Raw genomic sequence first — 23164 nt, 5'->3', positions numbered from 1 at the left:
CGCAGGAACTATTCCAAAACCTCTCTCCTTGTCCCCTCCGCCCTGGCTAGGAGCGGCTGTCCAGTGAATTGGCGCTCCGGGCCCCAGGAGGAATCTGGCTCTGCTTAGGCCAAGGTGTGTTCCTCAGGCCTGTCTCGGCATGGGGGAAGCGAGAGAGGTGGGCGCCAAGAACTGGGTCTGCCCATTGAGTCGAAAGTGAAATCCAAAGAAGGATTGGAACCTGCCGGCGGCCATTTTCTGATGGCATGGCATCCAGCATTTTGACTAAAACGCCAAAAGGCCTAACTCTAGAGGCGTTGGTGGGAGGACGGGAGTGTCTCTGAGGCTCGTTTGACCCTGCACTGCCCCTCCCCTTTGTTTACAAGTGTAGGCCTCTTCACCATACATACCAGACAGTTATGCTCTCACTCAGGAAATGTCAGTATGTTGGCCACAAAATACCACGCAGCGTGCAGAAACCCAACGTCACCAGGAGAAGAAAGCAATAATGTAACTCTTGAACCCCAGGTTCTCTCACCAAACCCTACATTTTTCGAGGTTTTGTGCCCAGGGTGGTTCCTCCATCAAGCACTACGCAAAGGATGTTTGAGCTTTAAGAACTATCCCACCTCGCAAAACATACGCGCTGATAAGAATTATTTGGGAAGGATACAGTGAAATCTCAGAGCAGCCGTTCAAGCAAACGGCCCATAGTCCTCCAAATGGGCACTGCAGGGACCAGGGTAGAGCGAGAGAGAGCAAGAAGGCACAGAAGAGAGAAGGGAAAGACAGACAAAGACAGGCGAACACCCAGGCCTGGATCTGACCTAGGGAGAAGCGCCTGGGACGACCGCCAGAGCTCCGCCCCAGTCCTTAGGCCGAGCTCCGTCTGATATCCAGGTGAGACTAAGAGAAGTCTTCTCCAGGGTGCTTTGAGGAATGAGAACAGTCAGGTACCAGCTCCCGTTTTCAGAGAGGGGCGGGAGAAGGAACTAGTCAGTGAACACCGTGTAAACTGGGGACCCCAACACGCCTAGAGCAAATAAGTGACCTGCCCTGGCTCGCGCACCCTGCAGCCCTTGGGCCGGAGAGGAAGGAGAGACCCTGCCTGGCCCGTTCGGCTCGAGTTCCACTGGGGGTGACCGCAGGTTGCTAGAGCCTTCACTGTCTGCCCTGCATTGTGAACTCACTTCAGCCAGCGCGGTCTGAAAACAAACACGTGCAGCTTCCCCGCCGCACTATTTTGGGAACCCAGCCAGCCGCTTTCACCCTCCCCAGCGCAGAGCGGTTCCCCAAGCCACCCGCGAGGGCGGGGGCACCTCATGTATATTCATCAGCACGTGGAACGGCGGGCCCTGGGCCACGCATGCGCACCACCCACACGGCTTCAGCCACAATTCGCAGCGGCGACTTGGAAATCACTGTTGGAGAAGCGGGTGATGCTAGGAGCTCCTCCAATGCTAACTACTGGACATTCGGTAACTGGACATTCTGTAGTTTTCCTATTAAAGGTGTCTTGTTGCCCTCCCCACACACACACAAACACACATACACACAATCAAAACTTATATTTCCATATGCTCATGGAAAGCCCAGGACAAAAATATCTGCATGCACATGCCACTCCACTTCCAACACCACCCTCTCTTGAGGTTTCATCTTTCTCACAACTTTCAAGGGTTTTTTTGTTTTGTTTTGTTTTCGTTTGTTTGGGTTCTGATTTTGTTTATTTGGTGGTGGTGGTCAGAGACAAGGTTTCCCCCTCCCCCCAATAGACAGAGGAAAACAATGAGTGACATTGAGTCTTCCTCAGTATCTGATCGACAATATGTACCTGTCTGTTTTCTGTACCTTAACGAAAATTGTTACACAAGATACAGATGTCAAAATTATCTTTTTTTTAAAAAATCAATAACTGTTTTGCTAAGGTCGTTTGCCTTGGAACTTGTAGGTAGTTTTTGTTTGTTTGAAGATGTAGCTCCAATGTGTTTCTACCACGTCCCATGCTGGTGTGTGCTGTAGGGTAAGAATCTCCAGCATATACTTACAGAGCTGCCCCACTGCATTAGAGGCGGATAAAATCCTGTGGACAGTTGAGAGCATACCTCTTTACTGTGAGATATTCTTTCCATACTAGATAGCTAAAGCCAATGTCTTAATCTTGAAAACCCCATCTCCTGTACAGCATCAATTGGAAATAAATTTCATACTGTTTTAGTTAGTCACTCTAAAGTAGAAATCAATGATAAGAACTGATGACAGATCCCAGTCGAACGGTAAAAATAGTCCCTGGTTTGGCCTGTTTCCTATTGCTTAGGGAGAGACTAGAATGAATCAGCCTTGCGTAGATTAATAGAGAACATTGCCCATATTTTGTGCAATTTACACCATTATATTTGCAATAAACTTTGAGGACAAAGCTCAATTGTAACGTTATAGGAAGTTATTAACATTTCTTTCTTATTTCTTGCCCCAAACTAGTTTTAACATATGAAAATGTAATTGCTGTATAGTTATCCTATAAAAGCTTAATTTCTTTATCTGACAGTTTTAATGGGTATATATTACAGACATAGCATGGTAAAAAAAAAAAAAAAAAAAACAGAAAGAGTACCAGGTATGATGTGAAACTTCATAGTTTATAGTGGGTTGACTAGCATCAGTGGGGTAAATCTTTCCATTGTCACCCTATTTTCAAATTTTCTTGAGCCAAAGAGTGATATCAACTGTGATCATCTTTACAAAACTACTAGGGTCTTTCTTCATCTTCTTCTTCTTTCTAATATGAACACCTAATTCTAAAGTGTTACTCCTATGCTAGGAAGAGGTGAGAACTCGACCTAGAAAGGAGATAATTTGGTAATTAGTGTTTCGAGTTGGGAAAAGAAAGAAGTATCAGTTGGAAATGTGTAAAATCTGATAGCTTCATATGTAGTCCAAAAACAGCCAAGGACCCAAGAAGTCCAGTGCCTTCACTGAAAGCGTGGCACACCATAGATAATCACTGCCCAACCCTTCTTAAACCAATGCTATGCTTCAGGGTCTTCTCCAAGTCACTGCCTGGAAAGCAGTCTGCTCAGGTACCAACCCCACCAGCACCAGCACGGACTCACTAGGTATCCAGGACACTGACGATGCTTTGGCCTCAAAAAGACACTCTCTGGGAAGGTTTTGAAATTGAGTGAGGTATTTGAGAAGTGCAGTTCTATTGCCAATACTTCAAAAGTTCTGAGGAAACTTCACAATCAACAAATAAAAACATCTAAATGCCAGACCCATCAGCAAAGAAGGTTAGTGCTATTTTCATTGTCAACTAAAGAAAAAAGAAAAAAAAAAAAAAAAAAGATAAGCAGATGGGGCAATTGAAAGGTTACATCTTTCTTTTGGAGGTGGTTTGCTTCTTAAAGGTTAACTTGAATGCTTGACTTTAAAAAATCAAAATCATCAGCTGCAAATGCTTAAAGCAGTTGGGGGTGGCTTTTGAAGAAGAAAACAAAGGATCTGAAATGTTTGAAAATTACTTAGTCCCAATATAAATGGTGCTTGTATATTTATATGCTTGCTCCATAAATGTACACACACACACATACCACAACTCATTTCTTTTCATTTCTCAGATATGATTGCTTATACTCAGGCATTTTCTGTTGACATAATATAACTTTTTAATAACTTGCTAGCTGTTCTAATCATTTGATAGAATCCAGAATACAATGCAGTCACAATATGAACCAAGTCAGTTTTCTACCTAAATAAAAATCCACAGCTACACATAGAAACCAACCATTTGCAGTGTCTTCAGCTCCTGCTAAATAGGGTCTAACAATATATTTTGCTGTTCACATTCATGTATTTCAAAACCTAATAGTCCATGAAGAAAAGTATGAAGAATACATCTCAAGAAGCAGACATTAAAGGTACCAGCAAAATAATAGACTGCATTTAAGTTTGAAGCATTATTTTAGGCGAACTATATCATTAATGACTTTTTCTTTGTGATGGGTATTGAAGAAGAGAATGTTGAAAGTGGGAGGGGGGGCTGACATACATGTTGGCTTATGCTATCTATAAAAGTTCCTTTCTGGTGAGTGAGATCATTCATACACACCTTGTATTCTTCAAATGTAGTTTTTAAAAAATTACTTTGGTTTAAAAATCCAAAGAAAATGTTGAAATACATAGTAACTTCCTTACTCTCCTAACACTCCTCAAATGGGTTTTTAAAACTTACTTGGTCTTCAAAGTCTAAAGAAAATATTTAAAAGATAAAATCAATTTTAAGTAAACATTTCCCCTAAAATTAAAAATTTTAAAACATCCTACTTGTCATATTGTGGTATTTAATTATTAAACAAAATACCAATGTGATTATCAGGCAGACCACAATAATAATGAGACATACATATTTCCAAATCTGAAGTAAATTGCTTTTTTTATGGTCAAGGAATATTTAAGATTTCTTCACTTACTATCTTCCTAAGTTTACTGGCAAAGTTATAAAAGTACTATTATTATGATGATTATCATAATAAAGCATACCAAGTTCTCTAATGTATAGGATAATTATTAATTGATGTGTTATCTTTCCTAGAAAGATCAGCTATATTTTGTTCCTGTTTCTACTTGTATTGATTATTGGACTTAATGTCACAATTTATTTTAAATACTACAATGTTGATTAATTTTAAGCCTTTAAAGCAAATTGGGACTAACTTTTGTTCTCACAAATTTTTGAGTTAGCAGCAATTTGTTTTTAGATGCCAGTGGTTTCTAACTTCCTTAACTCTTCAAACCTTGCAAGGTGGCGCTCTTTTCATGAAAAACTAATTTTACTCTTATAATCAGAATAACATTTTTTAAAAAGTTAAAGCACCATCATGCTCACCATTTGCGATGTACTGCAGAAAATGCAGCAAATCCATTTCTTAGTGAGTAAGAATCCACTGATTAAAAATAACAAATACAAATAGCAAGAGATGAAAGGCCAAGTCAACAAAGGATGTTTTAAAAAGAATTTAAAACCTTGATTTTGTCATTGGTCAACTACATGCCTGAAAAAATAATTTGCTTTAAAACAGATGAATGTCTTAAGGAGTTCTCATACTTTTGAAGGATTTCATTCTTGTTTTCCTACTCAAAGTTAATATGGCATGTGACTTCCTAAGCACACATAGTACATTAAAGCAGTTCCAGGTTCCTCCTTGCCCACAGTGAGGCCAGTTTTTGCATTCCCACTTCTACACATCCACACTCTTGCAACTACAGCCAAAGAACTGATTTGTGATCTCTGGCTAGTAGTCTGCCTAATGGGGCGATCATGCAGGCTACAACCAGAGACAAAGAAGCCAGAGTCCCTACCAGCACAGCTAACTTGGAGGGAGCAGCATAGCTTGCAAATCTATCAAACTAAACTGCAAGAAAGACAATCTGATTTAGAGAAAAGGCGTTCTGCTACAGTCATTAAGCACAAGTAATTTAGATTTTTTTATATTGTCTCCTCATTTACAAATTTACTGTATCAACGCCAGTCAATGGAACGAATTTCTTAAGTAAATGAGAAATAAATAAAAGAGATAGAAAGATAATCAAATTACATAAAATAATTCTCTTCCCTAGATATATTGTGGCGAGAACTAATAGTGGCAAAATGATAGGAATAATAACATATCATAGGATGTAATTAATTTAAATTAGCTTCAAGTTTGAAGAAATATAAGTAAAACACTTTATGGATGTTTACTTTTGTACAAAGAAGGAAGGCCTGGAAAAGCATGCATCAACATCTTGAAAATTAGTTATGGCCATAAATGGTTTAATTGAAGACAGCAATTTAAAATATGATATTGTAAATCTGCAACTTGGTTTCAGCCCAGGGAATTTAATTTGGGGGACAGCAGAACCCTCAGCTGCAAGTTCATTTGCACCGCTGTAGAGTGAACCCCTGAGCTTCTGACAATTCGCCCACATTAATATTGATGTCGCCTATGCAATCTATTTCTGTTATTTTTATGGTTGTTATTCTACGTCTGCAAAGGTCATTTAAATTATACTGCGACCGAAAATTCGTTTCATAAATTTTGATATAAATACTAATTACACCCTCTCGGAAAGCCAGCAGGGTAGCGTTCATTTATCACATTTATACGACCTGCGATGACAGAAAAGGCAGGCGAGGGAGGCTGGAGAGCTTTGCAGGAGACCCAGTAAGGCTGGAGGAAGAGGGAGCAGGTTGCTGGGGTGAAGAAGAAATTCCTACCACAATCACTGAGATTTAAGAATCTTTAATAAGGTACGAAAGGTTACCAAACAGTTCTGGAAACTAAAGTGTACATACGAGTTCTTCTAGCCATAAATATTGAATATCTGTAACATGGATAAACCGGCCCTTTACATGCGGATAAATATGGAAACTAGGAATTATATACAGTATGTGGTTGTAAATTTTGCCAAAAGCAACGGACAGATATAGTTTATATCTTTTTTTTTCTTTTAATATCACTTTACATAAACAAATGGAACAGTTTGACACGCAGATCCAGGCTCATACTATACGAATTCTTGACAGGACGCGAAACAACATTTTACTGCACTAAAGTACTTAGACTTTGGGACGAAATGTTTGCACTTTATACAAAAAAAAGCACATTAATACCAATAATATTCTGTTAGGTCGACGTGGAGACTGTAATCGTACAAAGTAATTCACATTTTGGTACACATTTACTAGAACATTCTTGCCATTCAGTACAAATAGTTGGCTTTCGGCCGCCCACCCCCTCCCCTCCCCCAACCCCTGGCCCCTCCCCCCTCCCCCAATGCAAAGACCACAACGCCACGACCCCACCCGCCCGCTCCAACTGAGATATAACTATTTACAGAATCCAACAGTACAGTTTTAAGCTAATAATTCTGTATTTACAGGATAGCAAGGAAAAAAAATATCCGAAGCCCCAAAGAGCCTGTTCTGGTTCCGACGAGAAACTGGCCCTGGGGGGAAGGGGGGAGCGGCATTTGGTCAGGTGGCCGCCTCCTCCTCCTTGAGACCCCCATCCGACCCCTTAGCTTTGTACAAAGCCTTTGCCAAAAAAAGAAAAAGAAAGGAGCTTTTTTTTTTTTTTTTTTTTTAAAGGTTTGATGCTTCCTCTCTCTTACTCAGTTCTGGGTCTATTGTAAGGTTTAAAAAAAATAGGATTGTGGGGTCTGTGGGGGATTGTTTTGATTCGAAGGGTTCTTTCAGTAATATTTTGTGTGTGGGCGTGTGTTCAGTCTCTTAAATAGGGTTTTTTCTGTGTGTTGATTCTGAGTTTACACGTACCATTCGTTAAAATTGGAAGAGAGCGCGCTGTGGCCAGCTGTGTGGTGGACCGCCGAGGAGGAGGGTGACAGGGAGCTGGTGGTCGGGTTGTCTGTGGAGGGAGAGACGATGGTGGGCGGCGTGGAGGACTCATAGCCCGAGCTGGCGGCCGGCGAAGGCTGCGAGCCCTGGGAGGAGGATTCATGGACCTGCAGGAAAATAGACGCGTTTTTACGGAGCTAGAGGATCCTCTCAGCAGCCGCCCCTGGATGGAAGAGCTGCGCTCCCCCTTACCTCCTCCCCAGAGGCTCGAGATCCCCCTGAGCTGCAGGAAGGCTGACCCCGGGACTCAGGCGAGACTCCCCAGCCTTATCCCGGAACGGGCGGTACTCCCGGGAGGAACAACAACGCTTCCCGGACTCACAAGAGTAAAGGAGTTCTGGGGAAGTTCTGGAATTGAGACCAGAACCCCGGATGGTTCCCGCCACAGCCCCGGAGATGCGCGCCAAGGTTAAGGTGAGCCCTAGGTCCGGGCGCAGGACCCCAGCTCTGTGGCTCTATTGCCAGCCGCAATGGCTGCAGCTTCCGCCGCCTTAACACGCTTATTAGCTGGAGCTCCAGACTCAGTAGCGGCCTCCATTCCAGAGCTCACTTTTTAACTTATTAGGAAACGGTGCTTTTCGGATGGCCTGGGACACCCTTATCTCCCTTTCCAGTTCTCCACAAAGTCCCATTCGGCTGAGTGGCACCTTTGCCTACCCTCCTCCTGCCAGTCCCGACCACCACCCGGCTGCACTCGCCACCCACACCGGCGGGAGAGCAGAGGCAGTGCCCCACTAAAAGACAGACGACGAGAGCCCGGCGATTACCTTCATGTGCTTGCGCAAGGAGCTGGGGTGCGTGTAGGACTTGTCGCACATCTTGCAAAGATAGGGCTTGTCACTCGTGTGCACGTGCATGTGCTTCTTGCGGTCGCTGCTGTTGGCAAAGCGCCGGTCACAGCCCTCAAACTCGCACTTGAAGGGTTTCTCCCCTGGTGCGAAGGGCGAGAAAGAAGCAGCTAATTAGAACAAATCCCGTGGCTGCTTTTTAAAATTTAAATAAATGAAAAAACAAAAACAAAGGAAAAAAGCCAAGCGTCCAGGGTTAGCACTTTGTAAACTCAAATACCCGAGTCTTCAAAAAACATTCCTTTATCTGCAGTGAATTTATAAACCGTTTAACTATATTCAAACTCGTAGTTTAATTAAATCCAGATCTTATTTTTAGGACTGGTTTTCTATTTTTATTAGTTTTTGTAGTGTTTGCTTGTTTTATTTCTTTTTATGTCTCAGAAGGGCAGCGGCTCTAGCTGCTGGTTTTTCTGCCTGGGGCTACTATAGACAAGACTTTGGGAGGCTCGTACCTAGCTCTGGGTTTCTAATTTCCACTTTGGGGCTAATTCTCCTACTGTTTTGCTCTTCTCTCCACCCCCTCCCCCTCCCCACTGCTCCTCACCCGCCTCCTTCATCTCCCTAACCTCACCCCACCCCAAACATACATTTTCCTTGGTTCTCTTGGCCCAGCACTCCGTGCCACGAAGGTTTCCCCGGCTCGGGCTTTAAGCCCGAAGTTCCTAGCGCTTTTCTAAGAAATCTCCAGGGCAAAGCAGACTGGGGAATGAGACTGCATCCCGGCCTCACAGTCATAAGAGGCCTAAAATGCCGGGCAGACATCACACCACAGGACCCGCGCTCCTGGCAAACTTTTTTTTTTTTTTTAAACTGTTTTTTAACTGTTCCAAAATGGTCTCTTCATTGTTTTTAAAGCCAACTCCAGGCATTTGAAGTTTGGAAAACCCGCTCCATGGAATCTGAACGACAAAAGGGACTTGCCCGCTTCCTGCCAACTCCTCCAAGCCTCAAGTCCACTCTCAAACCAGCTGCAACTAAAACTGGGCTCTTTAAATATATGCATAAACCCCAAAGCTTTCTCAGGCCTTATTTCTCCAGTTCTCTTTCTGTTTCTGTTTTAGTAGCTTTCTATTTTCCTTACCCAATGCCTACCAATTTCTTTAGCGCTTCTTTTGGCAAAACCTTCTCTGAGGTGCTTGGAAAAGGATTGTGGCCAGAAACAAGCATTTAGGTAGGCCTGCAACTCCCCAGCTTCCTGCAGTCGGCCACCTCACCGATTTCACTCGAACCAAGGGCTCCGCCAAGCGGGGCTCGACCCCGGTTTTGCGGGCCTATTTTATACTTCATTTCCTTTATTAACTCCCTTAAATCCTCATCCGAGCCTCTCTCCACTTTTTTATAATTTCAAATTCCATGCTCAAAACCAATGTATACTTCAGCAGACTGTCTGCCAGCTGGGACCTGGTACCCGGAGCTTACGATGGCTAGGTTTGTGCGCCCCGGTCGCTGACTTTTGGATTTGGGGTCCCAGGCCCAGAGAAAAGAAATGGGGGTGGGGGAGATGATCAAGGAGAGCAGTTTCCGTACCTGTGTGCGTCCTTTTGTGGATCTTTAAGTTCTCAGAGCGAGCGAAGACCTTGCCGCAGCCAGGAAAGGGGCAAGGGAAAGGCTTCTCGCCCGTGTGCACGCGGATGTGGTTGACCAGTTTGTATTTGGCTTTGAAGGGCTTGCCCTCGCGCGGACACTCCTCCCAGAAGCAGATGTGGTTGCTCTGCTCTGGGCCGCCAACGTGCTCTACGGTGACGTGCGTGACCAGCTCGTGCATGGTACTGAAAGTTTTGTTGCACGACTTTTTGGGGTTGGCCAGCTGTTCCGGCTCGATCCACTTGCAGATGAGCTCCTGCTTGATGGGTTGGCGCATGTATCGGAAAAAGGCGCCGGCGCCGTGGTGTGCGGCCATGTTCACGTTCATGGGCCCGTAGCCGTGCAGCTGCGGCGCGGCATAGTGCTCCGAACGCGGGCTGGTCACCTGGCCATACTGCTCCGGCCGCGGGTACATGTCCCCCGAGAAACCGAGCCTCATCTGCCCGTTGACCACGTTGGGCGACGCGTGACCCGCTGCCTGCTCGTGAAGCCCGGGGAAGAGGAGGTGGCCCGCGGCGTCCGTGTGACCGTGTGGGCCCCCGAAGCCTCCCGCCGAGGCGGCGAACAGGCTGTGCTGAGCACTGGCTGCCGCTGCCGCGTCGCCAAAGCCCCGATTGCGGAACAGAAAGTCCCGCGTGGAGTTGAAGGCTGCGCTCGAATAGGAGCCAACGTGGCCCGGGTGGTGGTGATGGCCGAGGGCCGCGGCGGCCGCGTAGCCGGGTGCCTGAGACGTGAAGGCAGTCTGGCCGGCCGAGGCCAGCTCATGCGAGCTGGGATTGAGCTTGAAGGCACCCATGCCGTCGGCGAACGGGTTGATGCCCAGGCCTACGTCGCGCTCGGCCACGTCGCCCGCCGAGTGGTGGCGGGACGCGCCAAAGGTGGTCACGCCGATCGCGGGGTACTGGGGGCCGGCGTCCAGGAGCATCGTGGCTGCTCCGGGCGAGCCCCGACCTCCCCCGCCCCCCCCACCCTCGCCTGCCGAGGAGGGAAAATCAAGAGGAGGAGGAGGAACGGGAGGCGGAGGAAGAGGAGGAAGAAAGAGAGGGAGGGGGAGTCGACCCACCTCGAGAAATCCTAGCCCGCCGGCAGCGGCACACCCGGTCGCCTGCCTAGCCAAGCGCGGGGAAGCCGGACAGCTGCGGGCCGGGAGCTAGGCGGGCTCCGGAGCCCGCCGCACAGACCCCTCCAGCCGGGCTCTCACTTTCTTGTAGCTCAGTCTCTGCCGAGAGAGCCCCTCGTCAAGGTTGCCCGGGGAAAGGCAAGAAGCATCTCAGCCCCCCAAAAAAACTTCCTCCTGGATTTGTGGCATAGAGGAATGTGAGCGCCGGAGCCGCTACTGCTCACCCTCTCTCCTCCTCGCGCAGCTCGCCCCTCCTCACTTCTCCACTAGCCCCTCGCCCTTTCTTTTCTCTCTCCTTTATCTTAGGCTCGCCTCCTCGCTCCTTCACTCTTCTTTTCCCCCTCTGTATTTTGTAAAAAAAAAAAAAAAAAAAGAGGGAAAAAAGAAAGAAAGAAAAAGCCAAAGAAAAGGCGCAAATCATGCACAATATTGTCTTTTGCGGTTTATCTTCCTGGGGAGAAACTTTCACCTCCTCAGCCGGGCGGTGAGCGCGAGACTGATAGCAGCAATCATTCCTGCAGATAAATGAATTGAAAGGACGACACCGTCCCCCCCTTGATGAATGAGAGCAGGGGGAGGCGTCACGTGCCGCCATCGTGAAAGCTCATTGGTGCGCCCTTGTTCCCCCCGCCCTCAGCCACCGCGCCAACGGAGGGAGCGCCGAGGCTCCGCGCACCGCTCATTGGCCCGCCTGCCTCATCAATCCCAGGTATTGTAAAGCGCTTGACATCCCCTTTTGACAAACAGGGCTGCCAGGAGTAGCAACTTTTTTTTTTTAGCCAAATTTTTTTTCCCTCTTCTCACGGAATTTTTTTTTTTTTTTTTTTTTTTGCCACGATTCCTTTTCTTTTTGGTACTCATATTCTCTATCTCGCCCTCTCTTTCTCTCTCTCTCTCTTTCACTACCTCTTTCTCCTTCGAACTTGCTCCTCTTTGAGCGAGTAGCGACTTCGGGTGTCTCCAGGAACAGGAGACAGGGATGGAGCTGGTTAACATTGCGAAGGCACTTCCAGAATGTCCCGAATGTCCCGATTCAGCAACTTTCTATTCTTTCTTCCTTCCTTTCCCTGCTTTTAAGGGGCTTTTGTTATTTGCTCCTTTTGAAGTTTGCTTTTCGCTTGCCTCATCCCCTTCCTGTTTATAATTTAAGATCTCAGGAGCTCACAGACTCTCCTCTCTCTCTCTCAATCTCTCTCTCTCTCTCTCTTTACAAGTGTTGTGATTTCTCAGAGTAACCGGTTTCCTTATTTTTCCTTACTTTTATCAAATCTTTCAGGCCTCCTGCGCCCTCTTGTCCTCCCTAAAAAATAAACACAGATGGATGAGAGCTCCTAACTTTACAGGTTCTTGAGCTTTGTTTGTTTTTAATGGCAAATTGGAAACATTGTTGCCGATTTCCTTTTATCCCCACCTCCCCCTTCTGTTATTTTTCTCTTTTCTCCCATTTTCCTCATCTCCCTCGACTGCCCCAGCCAACCTCCTCCCTCTACACCCTTGTTTCTAACTGGGGCCCCATTCATTCAGGTAAAACTGTAAATTTCCCAACGCTCCATTGTTCCTCTGGGCTGCCCAAAGCTCCCTAGAGATCCTCCCCGAATACTTTTTTGGTATTTAAATCCCCGATAGATAGGACCAATGTAAATTTTGTGACATTCAAACCTTTTCTAGTTCACAAATCAGTCACCCTTGTCACAGTTATTGAAATTCCGCAACTCGCCACACCAGGACGGTGGAAAAAGCGGGCGCGGTCTTTGTTGCCGACCAGGCTTTTGATCGCCAGAGAAAATTTACTTACCTTCAGATGAGTGAGCAGAAAAAGAAATAACACTCCCTTTGATTTAGTTAGGAAAATGCAGACATTTGGATTCAGTGCAAACATACAACACTCGCTTGTTTTCGCGATGCGGCCCTCGATTAACCTGTCTTTGCCCAGCGCAAAGTCTATTCAACAACTGCGCGTAGTTGCTTTTTGTCCTGTCCACAAAGAGCCATTGACTATATATTAAAATGATTGTTGAAAGGTAGGGGAGTAAGGCACTTAAAAGCAGGAAGAAGAAAAAAAAAAATCCCTGTGACTCAATCAATTAAGCCCAGAAACATTTATGCATTTCAAAAAATGCACGGGGATGCGGGGGTTGGGGGATGAAGGTCGCATTTCTCCGCAGCTCTGTTTAAAACCCAGCAGCCTCGGCCCGAGGGTTTAACTAAGGCGTCTGCATATTCATTAGGTCTAATTATTTTCTAGTAAGGAAAACACAAAAAGCCAAGAGTCGGAATCCTTCAATTTATCCTTTGTTTCTAACTTCATTTGGCTTCTTTGCAGCTGAATCACAGCCCTAAACTCTTTTTCCAGACAAAGAAACCTCAACTCATCCTTTCACGGGCGGCCGGTTAGGAAATTCAACCAGTGCTCCAGCAAGAGGAAAATGAAAATGAATAATTTTTTTTTTTTGCCCCATCGCCCGCACGGGTTGCAGAGCTCGGGAAAGGCTAGGCCAACGTCAGGGGCTCCTTGCCTTTCTGGTTTTCTGGTCTTTTTACTGACTAGATTTGTGCTTGGGACGAGCAAGTTTTTCCTGGGCTCTGCTGGCTCAAAACCCGGCTTTTGTATCCGAGATGGTTTCCCGGTATCTGAAGGGACCTGGGCAAGCATTTGTGCTTGTTATGCTGAGAAACAGAAATTCAAGACGGAAAAAAAACACACACACCAAATGCTCTGTCCCCAGCAACAAGTCTGAGTCTAGCGGCCAGCATTTCCCCGCCAACTTTGAATGGGACCATGAATGGGAATGGAATGAAAAGGCTGGAAGTTAATGGGTTGATTGTTTTATCTAATTATATAAGTAATAGATAATATTAATCATATATATATGTTGTTGTTATCATATATGTGTATGTGCACGCCACTCTGAGTCTTTTCTGCTTTCTGGAAGGGGAAGTTGAATTCTGTTGAATGCAGTTCTAAGAAAACCTCTGCAAGTTTTTCTCTAGAGAGTGTTCTCTCACTGGGGAGAACAAATATCATATTGAACCCACTTCGCCTTGCCTCTCGAGAAAACAAGGGAGGGGGCTTGAGGGGGGAAAATAACTATTGAAAAGAGGGAGGGAAAATAATTCTTCAGAAAAAGAAAAGTCAGTCTTCTACTTTCCAGTCTGTGGCAAATCCAACGGGGAAGTTCACAAGAGTGTATTTTTAGGAAACGCGTCCAAATATACACGGTAAGAGTGAATGTGAGAGGGAGGAAAAAAAAGTTGTGGGTTGTAGAAGTTATCAAGTGGGATTTGCGGCGCTCTCTGCAGGAAACGCAAGCGGCTCCAGTTCAAAGCCACATGCACCAACGTGACATATAAGCCATTAAAATATCATCCTGACGGCTCATTTCTGCTTCATCATACATTCCCTAACTGCTTCCCGAAAGCTGGAAAAGGAGAAATGAAGGATGACTGCCTTATTGGAACCACAAAGGAGAGACTTGGAGGGGTTTGTGGTCCCCCCTCAGCCACCCCCAAGTGATGTGCAGAAATGAGGCGATCCGGGCAACAGGTGGAGCCAGGTAAGTGCATGAGTTCAGGGGGTATACAGCCCTAACCCGGTACCCCTAATGGTTAGGGTGCAAGCAACCTTATGGGAGCGATGGTACCCAAACCCTATTGGGGACAGAGGTCCAACCAGTTTTTCTCCCTAATACCCTCCCCCTTAGCCCCCAACCCAGTGAAGGCCCCACCCCCACTGACATTGAGGAGAGGAGGGTGCCCTTCTGCAAAGGGGCAACGTTGGAAACCGGTCCATCCCCTCTCCCCAGAAGTGGGGGGAGGGGCACAAATGGGGTTCCCACTGGCACGGGGACCAAAACCAGCTTGCTGCCCTCCCGCCTTCCCTTTCCTCTTTGTAAATGGCCTAGGTGGTGTCCCACTGTGGGCACTAGATGGGGATTCGTAGTTCAGAGCTACCCTAACGCCAACTGAGAGGGGCCTGCGCCGGAAGGGGGCCCCTTCGGGCAGTTTCTCCACTCTGCCCCCACCGGGATGGCTGAGAGGTACTCGGCGTCACCTCCCCAGCGTCAAAGGAGCCAAGTTAGCAGGCCAGGCTGGCAGCAAGTCTACGGAACTTCGCCCCAGCCTGACTACGGATGCCGCCCAGCGCGGCTTCTCGCCCTCCCTCATCCTGGGCCCGCTTCAGGACACTGACCCATGGGATCCGCTCACTGCGCGCAGCTGGCCGCGGGTTCGGGACTTGGCTTTCTTTCTCGAGGATTCGAATGAGGGCTGGGACTCATTTCCTGGGGAGCAGGCCACAGCGTCAGCCGCCTTGGACTATGGGCACAACACAGGGAGAGTGGAAATTAGGGGCGAAGTAAAGCGGGAACAGAGTCGGGCTGTGACAGAAATCCAGGACTGGCTCAAAGGCTTGACCAGAAAGTTTGGGATTGATAATGGCCCATGGGGACGGTTGGGAGCCAGCTTTTTCTTAGGAATGGAGACGGGGTGTTGGAAAGCTGCCTTTCTGCCAGCCAGCCTGCAAGAAACTCCTTATGGATTCCGAGGTCATATTTCTCCCTTTTTCCAACAATATTGGCCTCACAGCAACCCACGTTGCTGCAATGTCTTCCTTTCCTCTATTTCAGACGCTTGCAGGTTGGAGGAAGATGGGGGGGGGGGGGGTGGTAAGAAAAAAAAAGGGGGTGGTGATGGAGAGTTAGATGCCCAAACTGGTTCTGTAGTCCAGCCATTGCTGCAGGCGGTACTCTGACACCGAAAAGTCGCCCAGGCTCCAGTGCAGAGGTGGGGAAACCGAGCTACTGGCAGAAAGAACAGGAAAAGGAGAAAATGCTCTCGCAGAACCTAAGCTTATGGCACAAATTCCTAGCACTTAAGGCCTGGGCAACGGTGGTTAAGGAGGCTCAGAGGGCTGCAGGCAATCAAAGACTGCAGGCAGAGGCCAGAAGCACGGTATTGCTCCTACTAGTGATCTCCCAGCCAGCGTGCAGCGGTCTCTGCTCTGTGCAGCGCCCAGGCTGATTAAGCTGTGGCGGAGAGCCGGTACGCCTCTTCGGCGCTGGGTTCGTTCGCATGGATAGTGAGTTAAATTCATGTGTAACAGCATTGAAGGCTGGAGCCAGAAATTGAGGCTTAGAAAGCAGGTTGTAGATGACCTCTGACCTTGGCCAGGCCTACTCTATCTAGGGCGGCCTCACAACATTCGGACTTGGCCTTTCCTCAAAATAAAATGGTGCCTTTTGTACCATACACACTACCCCTCCTTTGCCCTGGTTCTGCACGATCAATCACGGGACCTGGCTGGCATCCTGTTCTTCTCTGAGAAGTGGGGGTGGGGAGAGGCAGATCCCACTGTATCTCCAGGGTGTACTCCCTGAGTGGTGATTCGGTGACCACAAGCTAGTGTGGGAAGACTGTCTGGTGCAAGCATGCTGGTAAACCAACCATGCTTGTGGCAGGCCTTCTACATCAGAGCTTCTTGGGAACCTGTGGTTCTGGGGGCCAGGGAGGGTCCCCACATTTTGTCACTCCTCCGTAAGTGAGGTGGCTGATTTGCCAAGTTGTGTCAGAGTTTGCACCATAGAAGATGTTTTCCTTCATCCCCCACAGGCCTAGTGCTGGAGATGCCTACTACTGAAAGCAGATTAAGGTGCCCTCCCCTGCCCTAATTCCCATCTGCAACAATTGTTTGCATGCCTGTGGGTTTGTAATAGGGAAAGAGCTATTAGAACCTGGAGGCCAAACTGACCCAGCCCTAGACAGAGGTCTCTAGGACCTCACACCCATTTCTCTTGAAATAAAAAAAATAAATTCTATTAGCTTCAACCAACCAGGCCTTTTCCCATACTAAATATCCTACCAAGAGGACATTTCAGAGTGAAAATGCCCAGCATGTGCCCTTCTGTAGGAATGCAGAATTAGGCCTCCTTTCTTTCCTGATTTTTGCATAAAGAAGCTTATTAAATTTGGGGGTGGATGCCTTGTGGTTAGAAAACATTGAAACAAACAAACAAAAAAAATGAAACCCTTTGGGAAAAGGTGAGTCTGGCTGCATTCCCCAGAAACTAGAAAACTTGGAACTAGAAAAGATGGTAGAGAGAAAGGTAAAAACAGCAAAGTAGTTCAAATGCAGGTGGAGAATAGAGAGAGAAAAGAAAAAATCTAAGTGTAGAGAACTAGAAACCCTTTGAGATAGCAAAGTTCCACTTGGATTTGGCCTGTGGTTCAACAAGTTAAACAATTGATTGTTCTGTGGGTTGGAGTGTCAAGACGGCAGACGTCCTCGTCCTCATTGACACAAAGTCTTGTTGTGTTTGTCCATCCTGAGACCTTTTCAAAGGCTGTTTGTCTTTCTGGGCCATACGGAGTGTCTGGGATCGGTGGATGGCCTCTATTTAGTTGCTTCATTGCCTCTAGCCTTCTCTGACAGACACAGAGCAGAGGCCTCCAGGATGACTTTAAAGACAGATTTTTAAATGGCCAAAGGCTTGGCAGCTTTAGCTACAGAGTCATTCTGAAAAGGAACACATGTATATTAAGGGGATGTTTGTGACCATCTCAACTAAGATATAAAGGGTAACTAGGATCCAGTTTTGAAATAGATGCCTTCTTTAAAAAAGCTTGTTAAATTGTACTATTTTATTAACTGTAAAAATCAACCACTGATGGCTCCAAAATGAATGTGGGAGGAGGATCATATGAGGCTAAGGTATTCTGCATCACCACAGGGTAAGACAGGATCTGCAAAGCTTCAAAGACAGCCCTATACTCCAACCCTTATAGCTCAGTTATAACACACTAATGTTTTTGTTTTTATTTGTTTGTTGTTTAGGTTTTTTTTTTTATTAGTTTGTTTGTTTGTTTTGTTGTTTAACCTCTGAGGAGACAGCAGTCCCTCCACATATTAAATCCCACTTAACCCAACTAATATAGATATTTTTTTAAATTAATGGAACTTCCCATAGAATATATTCAAATTAGAGCTTTTTGAATACTCCCTGAAAAGAGAGTTTAAGTCCACTTGCAAAGCAAAGTCACAAAGTGAGTTTCTGATAAAGTCAAGTTGGAAATTATTATATTTATTATTTGTTTTCACCAGAATGTATTGTTCTGTAATAAATATAGGTAGTCCTCAATAGAGTACTTACCTTTAGCTACAAAACTTGAAAATGGTCAAAGAAAAAACAGAAGACTCTCTTCAAACCAACATCTTCACTGACACATTTAGGCCACAGGATGTAGCCATACAACCTAGTATCCAATTGTTTGACTAGTAACTGTCCTCCTTTTCTTCCCAAACAGGCTCAAAGTCAGAAAATGAGATACAAGGCTTCCTTGGTGATGAGGAAACGATTACGGCTTTACCGAAACACTCTGAAAGACTCAAGTAAGTTAAGATCCTCCTCCTTGAATATTGGTTTCTTGAAGGTTTATTTAGTTTCTATCTATTTTTGGAATGAGGAGTTTTGTTTTAATTTTTGCTTATGTTAGGTTGTGATCTGGGGGTATTTCTTAAGTTCAATGAAACTTAGAGCAACATCTTGGTGTTTGATGCATTTGCACACAAGTCAGCAACACAACATCCCACCAGCAGCCGGATAATCCCCCTCAATGCCTACTCATCTGGACATTCTAGAATTAATATTTGACGACTCTCTCATTGAAACAACCACCCCTGACCTTTTGCAGCTTCACTGTCACATTATTCTATGACATATTCATCCTGAATTCATTTCCGGACAATTTGATTGGAATGAGGTTTGACATGTATTGGCTTCCATGAAAGAAGTAGACTTTGATCTTGGTGATGGGGTTTACATGATATGCATCATCTTTACCAGGAACACCAGCCTTCTGCAATGTGGTGGTGAGGACGTTCCCACAATGTGGTGTCTGAACAGGGAGTGACTGACAGCCATTCTGTCAGGAATACCTTCATTGTGAAGAATTTAATTTAATATTCCATTTAGAATAAGCATATGATTTAGGGTTGGGTGTTTTCCCTTCCAGGCGTCTAGTTTCCTTTATTTCAACCACACCACCAGCTGACAATTGTCGCCAATGATGTTCCCTTGATGTTAAGCAAAGCAACCCTCTTAACAAAAGTTAAATTGACAATCAGAAAGTGTCTCTCTTTTATAATTTTTAGATGATTTTATGGAAAAATTCTTTAAAGAGATGTAGTTATTATGTAAATTTATTTGTTTTTGGTTCCTTAAAGCTGTTCTGGAAGATTCATTAGCCATATTTCTTAATATTTTGCCAAAAGATATTTCTAAGACCCCTGGTTTGGAAATTAAATTCTAACCAAGTGTATATTCCTCTGTACTCAGTTAATACTGAGGATTGAAGCTCAAACTTTCATAGCAGATGGGAAGAAAATTCTCCCTTACCTTCAAAATCCTGATAGCTCTCATCTCTTTTGTACAATTTAGAGTTGGACATATAGGCTCCCGGGGCTTAAGTTATTTCTTTTCATAAGACTAGTGACAACCTCCCACCACAGGAATTTTGAAGCTAGTATGTGAATAGCCTAGGAAGAGATTTGGGTGGTAACCTGGCCAGAAAACTGGGAAGAAATGACTGAGCAAGTGACTGCAGATCTAGATGCAGAACATTCCACTGGTTCATAAGACTTGTGCTTGGTCAGACTCTGTGCAGTGGACCTCAACTTCTGGAACCCTGCTCTGAGGGAAACCTGCAGCAGTTAAGCATCACTTAACATTGCTTAAAAGATCAAAATAGAAAAATAGCCTAGCTATTGATCTTAAATCTCCTCAGTTTCTTTCCTTTCCAAGGGAAAGAGGGCAGACATTCTTCCACTTGAGCCAATGATGTGAGGAGCTCTGGCAGATGGTACGACAACCAAATTTCTACAGGTTGTCTAGAAAAATCAGTTTAGGTCATGCTGTTGCAGTAATCTGACTGGAACAAGCAGAGGTAAGTGGGGCTTGATTCTGAACACTGAGCAAAGAATGTACAGAACTAAAGCAAATAATAATATTTTGTTTTTGATAGTAGAATATGTTCCAAACAGGATCCCATGAAACCTCACAGTTTTTGTTTGTTTTGTTTTTTGTTTTAACCTCTTCCTGGGATCTCTGAGCAAGAAAGTTAACTCTCAAAGATTCCATCATTAGGGTTCACCCAATATTTTAGTCCTGAGCCAGAGTGGGCTGAGAAAACTTCCTTAAAGAAAAATTCTGAAAAATACTGAGGACATAACCACTTCTCAGCCTGCCCAATTGGAGAGTCTCTAAAGCCTGGGCTCCTTGTTCCTTGGGCACTGGAAGGCCACAATGCAAACTAAATTATGCTTCCCTGACATTGGTGTTCCACCTATGTGGTTAGCTGAATACTGCTTTGATTTCAGAGATAGGCCTTAAAGTCCCTTATGTATAACCCTCAAAGTTTCTTGTCTATAAATATTAGTGGGGGAAAGGTATATATATATATTTGTATTATGGCTGTCCCTGAGGAAATGTTTCCCTGGGAGAATGCCTGGTGCCATTGCTGTATTTAGCCAACCAAGTGGCTCCAAGGAGCTTGCATGGATCAGGCAACATCAGTGACTTGCAGGTCAGGTGTCCCTGGCTACTCAAGAAACATCTACCTAGATGAGTTCAGATGTTTTCATACTTAAATGGAAAGCTTCCCTGGGGAAGGAGCTCTATAGGTCCAGACTCCTCTTGCTGTTTTGGCTGAATCAGATGTCTCTGCCTTTCCACTGCTGGTATAAAAAGATATATACATATGTTCAAAGCTTTTTAAGGGCAAAGTTAGTAACTGAGAGTGTATTGTATATGAGCAATCTATGTATATAAATCTTCGGCTTCTTAACCCTGGAGTCCACAGAATCAGTTAGAATTTGGTTCATGAACTTGGATGGGAAAAATAACATTTATTTTCACCACTTTCAAATGGAAAATTAGCTTTTCATTTGGGGGTTGTTGGTTTTATTTCCTATTGTGAGGGTGGGCAACATACCACATAACTACCAGGAGCTCATTGACCTCACCAGACTTTCAAATACAGCCTAAAATGTGTTAAGAACCCCTGATATGGGGGGGGGGGGTCACACTGTACATATTAAGGCATCAATTTCAGTGCAAATTAGAGTTTTAGTCAAACTAAAGTGGATGGTGGGTTTGTAGATTACCTAGGTTTAGGTGGCAGAAGTAATATTTTAATTGCTGGGCTATTACAGAATAGCCCCTGTACTTAGGCCCACATGCCACAGGGAAAGTTAACTAAGTTGTTGTTAAAGGAAGGATAGGAGGAAAATCAAGGGAAGAGGTACAAGGGAGGGACATGCTTATTTTTGTTGTTGTTGTTGTTTTGTTTTCATTTCTCCCATGGGTTCAGCCTAAGCAACTTCATCATTCAACATACACCTTCACTGCAGGAAGCTTTGAAATCACTCACTGAGACATGCGAACACTTCCACAGAGAGCAGGTCCCAGCCCTAGGTGAAAGGGAAAATAGGGTGGGAGAGCATGTAAAGAGGCAACTCTGGGCAAAGGGAGAACTCCCAGAAAGTGAGGAAGTGAGGGAGGGTGAAAGTCAGAAAAGGAGAGAAATCCTCCAAGTCTTTTCTCAAAATCACTGGGCAGAAGCCCCTCCCTTTATGAGCAGAAGGAATCTGGTTGAAGGGTTGTCAAACTCTCTCTTTGGAATTTTTTGTTGTTGTTGTTGTTGTTGTTAATGCTAAAGCAGCATCTATTGGTAGCATTGCCTAAGCTCTTCCGGACTGAGGAGCAGTAAGACCCTGACTTGTCAAAGCCGAGGGAAATTACTGTGGAAGTTAATCCCCTGATAAAGTACAGCACCGAAAGAGAGCCCCCTCCCTCACAATCCCGGAACAATGAATTAAATGAAGAAAGTCTCAAAGAATCTGTCAACCATTATAAATAATTGTTTTTTTGTTTTTTGTTTTAATGTAAAAGAAGCTCTTATTTACAACCCTTGGTACTGGGAATGGGTGGAGTAGCTCAGTCAAATTAGAATTCCTTGTAATCTCAAACTTCTCAATTTCTGGGAACGGGATTTTATACTAAATCATCAAAACTGCTCTTAAAAATCTTAGCATTTCTCTTTGGGGAGTCTCCTCGGAACACTTGGACCCATATTTTCGACTATGTAGAGTAAGGCAGGAATCTGGACTAGCAGCCCTTTAAACCCTAGGACTGCGTAGCTGGCCACAGCCTGTCTGCGCAGACAAAGGACACTCCTGCTTACGCCACTATCAACTGGGCCTGATGTGAAGTTCTTTTAGACTGCCCGCTCGCCGCCAGCACCACAACCACCACAATCGAGCTCGCAGCTCAGGACAGAGTCCTGTGGGAAGAGGTCCTGAGTGTGCAAACCCTCTCATAGCTTGGGCTGAGAAACGTGGCGTCCACTCTTTACACAGCCCTGGAAGTGAGAAATAAGGAAGGCAGACACTTGGTCCAGCAGCAACAAGTGGTTAGAGCTGAGAGTGGACATACTCCCTTCCCCCCTCCCCACCCCCCCCAACAAAACAAAACAAAACAAAACAAAAACCTCTTTCTCAGAGGTTTCTTCCAGCAGCAGGATATAGAGTTTTGTTTCTGTGGCCACCTTGCCTGCGGGTCTTTGGGATTGTTGGCCCAGAGAGTTCTCAGTTCCTTACTGGACGGATTGGGGTGGGTTCGCAGCCAGGTAATCTTTGGCTTGGACTCACATCTGGTTCAGATCCCGGCGGATTCTAGGGTTCTCTGAGCTTGGCAAGCAGCAGGGAGGAGGGGCCGCTGAGGCTAAGAAGAAAGACGAGAGTAGGGAGGAGCAAGAGAGGGAGGGAAGAAGAAAGAACCAAGTAAGAAGTATAGTTGCGGTGGTAGAGGAAGGAGGGAGGAAAAGAGGGCGAAAAAGAAAACGAGAAATTATGGAGATAGCAAGGAAATAAAATTAGGTTCCAGGGTCTAGGGCCTAAGAATTCTTACTTCACCCTCAATTCCAGTAACCTTGTCGCCTCCCTCGCGCACACACACAGCTCGCTCTGAGAGGTTGTGACTCCCAATACAATACACCTCCCTGTCCGCCCCCCACCCTAATTCGTGATGAATGTAGGCATACACCAGCCCTGTTCACTTTCTGGAGTCGCTAGCCGAAACTGACCCACCAAGCTTTGTAGAGAAGACAGGGAGGTGGCTCTAGGAAAGAGAGAAAAAAAGAATCCATGCCCAGGTCAGAGCGCATGAGCAGTAAAAGCGTGAG

At 45.5% G+C, this 23164-nt stretch overlaps 2 protein-coding genes across 2 annotated transcripts in view; one reads left to right on the top strand and one right to left on the bottom strand.

The window, feature by feature from the left end:
- Positions 1 to 4182: 4182 nt before the first annotated feature.
- ZIC1 (Zic family member 1) lies at positions 4183 to 11440 on the bottom strand. The gene is made up of 3 exons (XM_006874389.1): positions 9754 to 11440; positions 8143 to 8306; positions 4183 to 7482 (listed from the first exon to the last, which is right to left on the bottom strand). Exons 1-3 carry the CDS (start codon positions 10733 to 10735, stop codon positions 7285 to 7287), a joined length of 1344 nt encoding a protein of 447 aa, XP_006874451.1. The 5' UTR covers positions 10736 to 11440; the 3' UTR covers positions 4183 to 7284.
- Positions 11441 to 14226: 2786 nt separating this feature from the next.
- ZIC4 (Zic family member 4) overlaps positions 14227 to 23164 on the top strand; it is an 18870-nt gene continuing 9932 nt past the window's right edge. The window contains exons 1-2 of the mRNA XM_006874388.1: positions 14227 to 14484; positions 18230 to 18314. Coding sequence (XP_006874450.1) covers positions 18245 to 18314 — 70 coding nt within the window. The 5' untranslated portion in view covers positions 14227 to 14484; positions 18230 to 18244. The remainder of the gene's footprint in view (positions 14485 to 18229; positions 18315 to 23164) is intronic.

The sequence above is a fragment of the Chrysochloris asiatica genome, unplaced genomic scaffold (genome assembly GCF_000296735.1).
Source record: "Chrysochloris asiatica unplaced genomic scaffold, ChrAsi1.0 scaffold00274, whole genome shotgun sequence".
Classification (NCBI taxonomy): Eukaryota; Metazoa; Chordata; class Mammalia; order Afrosoricida; family Chrysochloridae; genus Chrysochloris; species Chrysochloris asiatica.
Note: the sequence above shows the minus strand (reverse complement) of the source record. Positions and strands in the feature narration are given on the sequence as shown.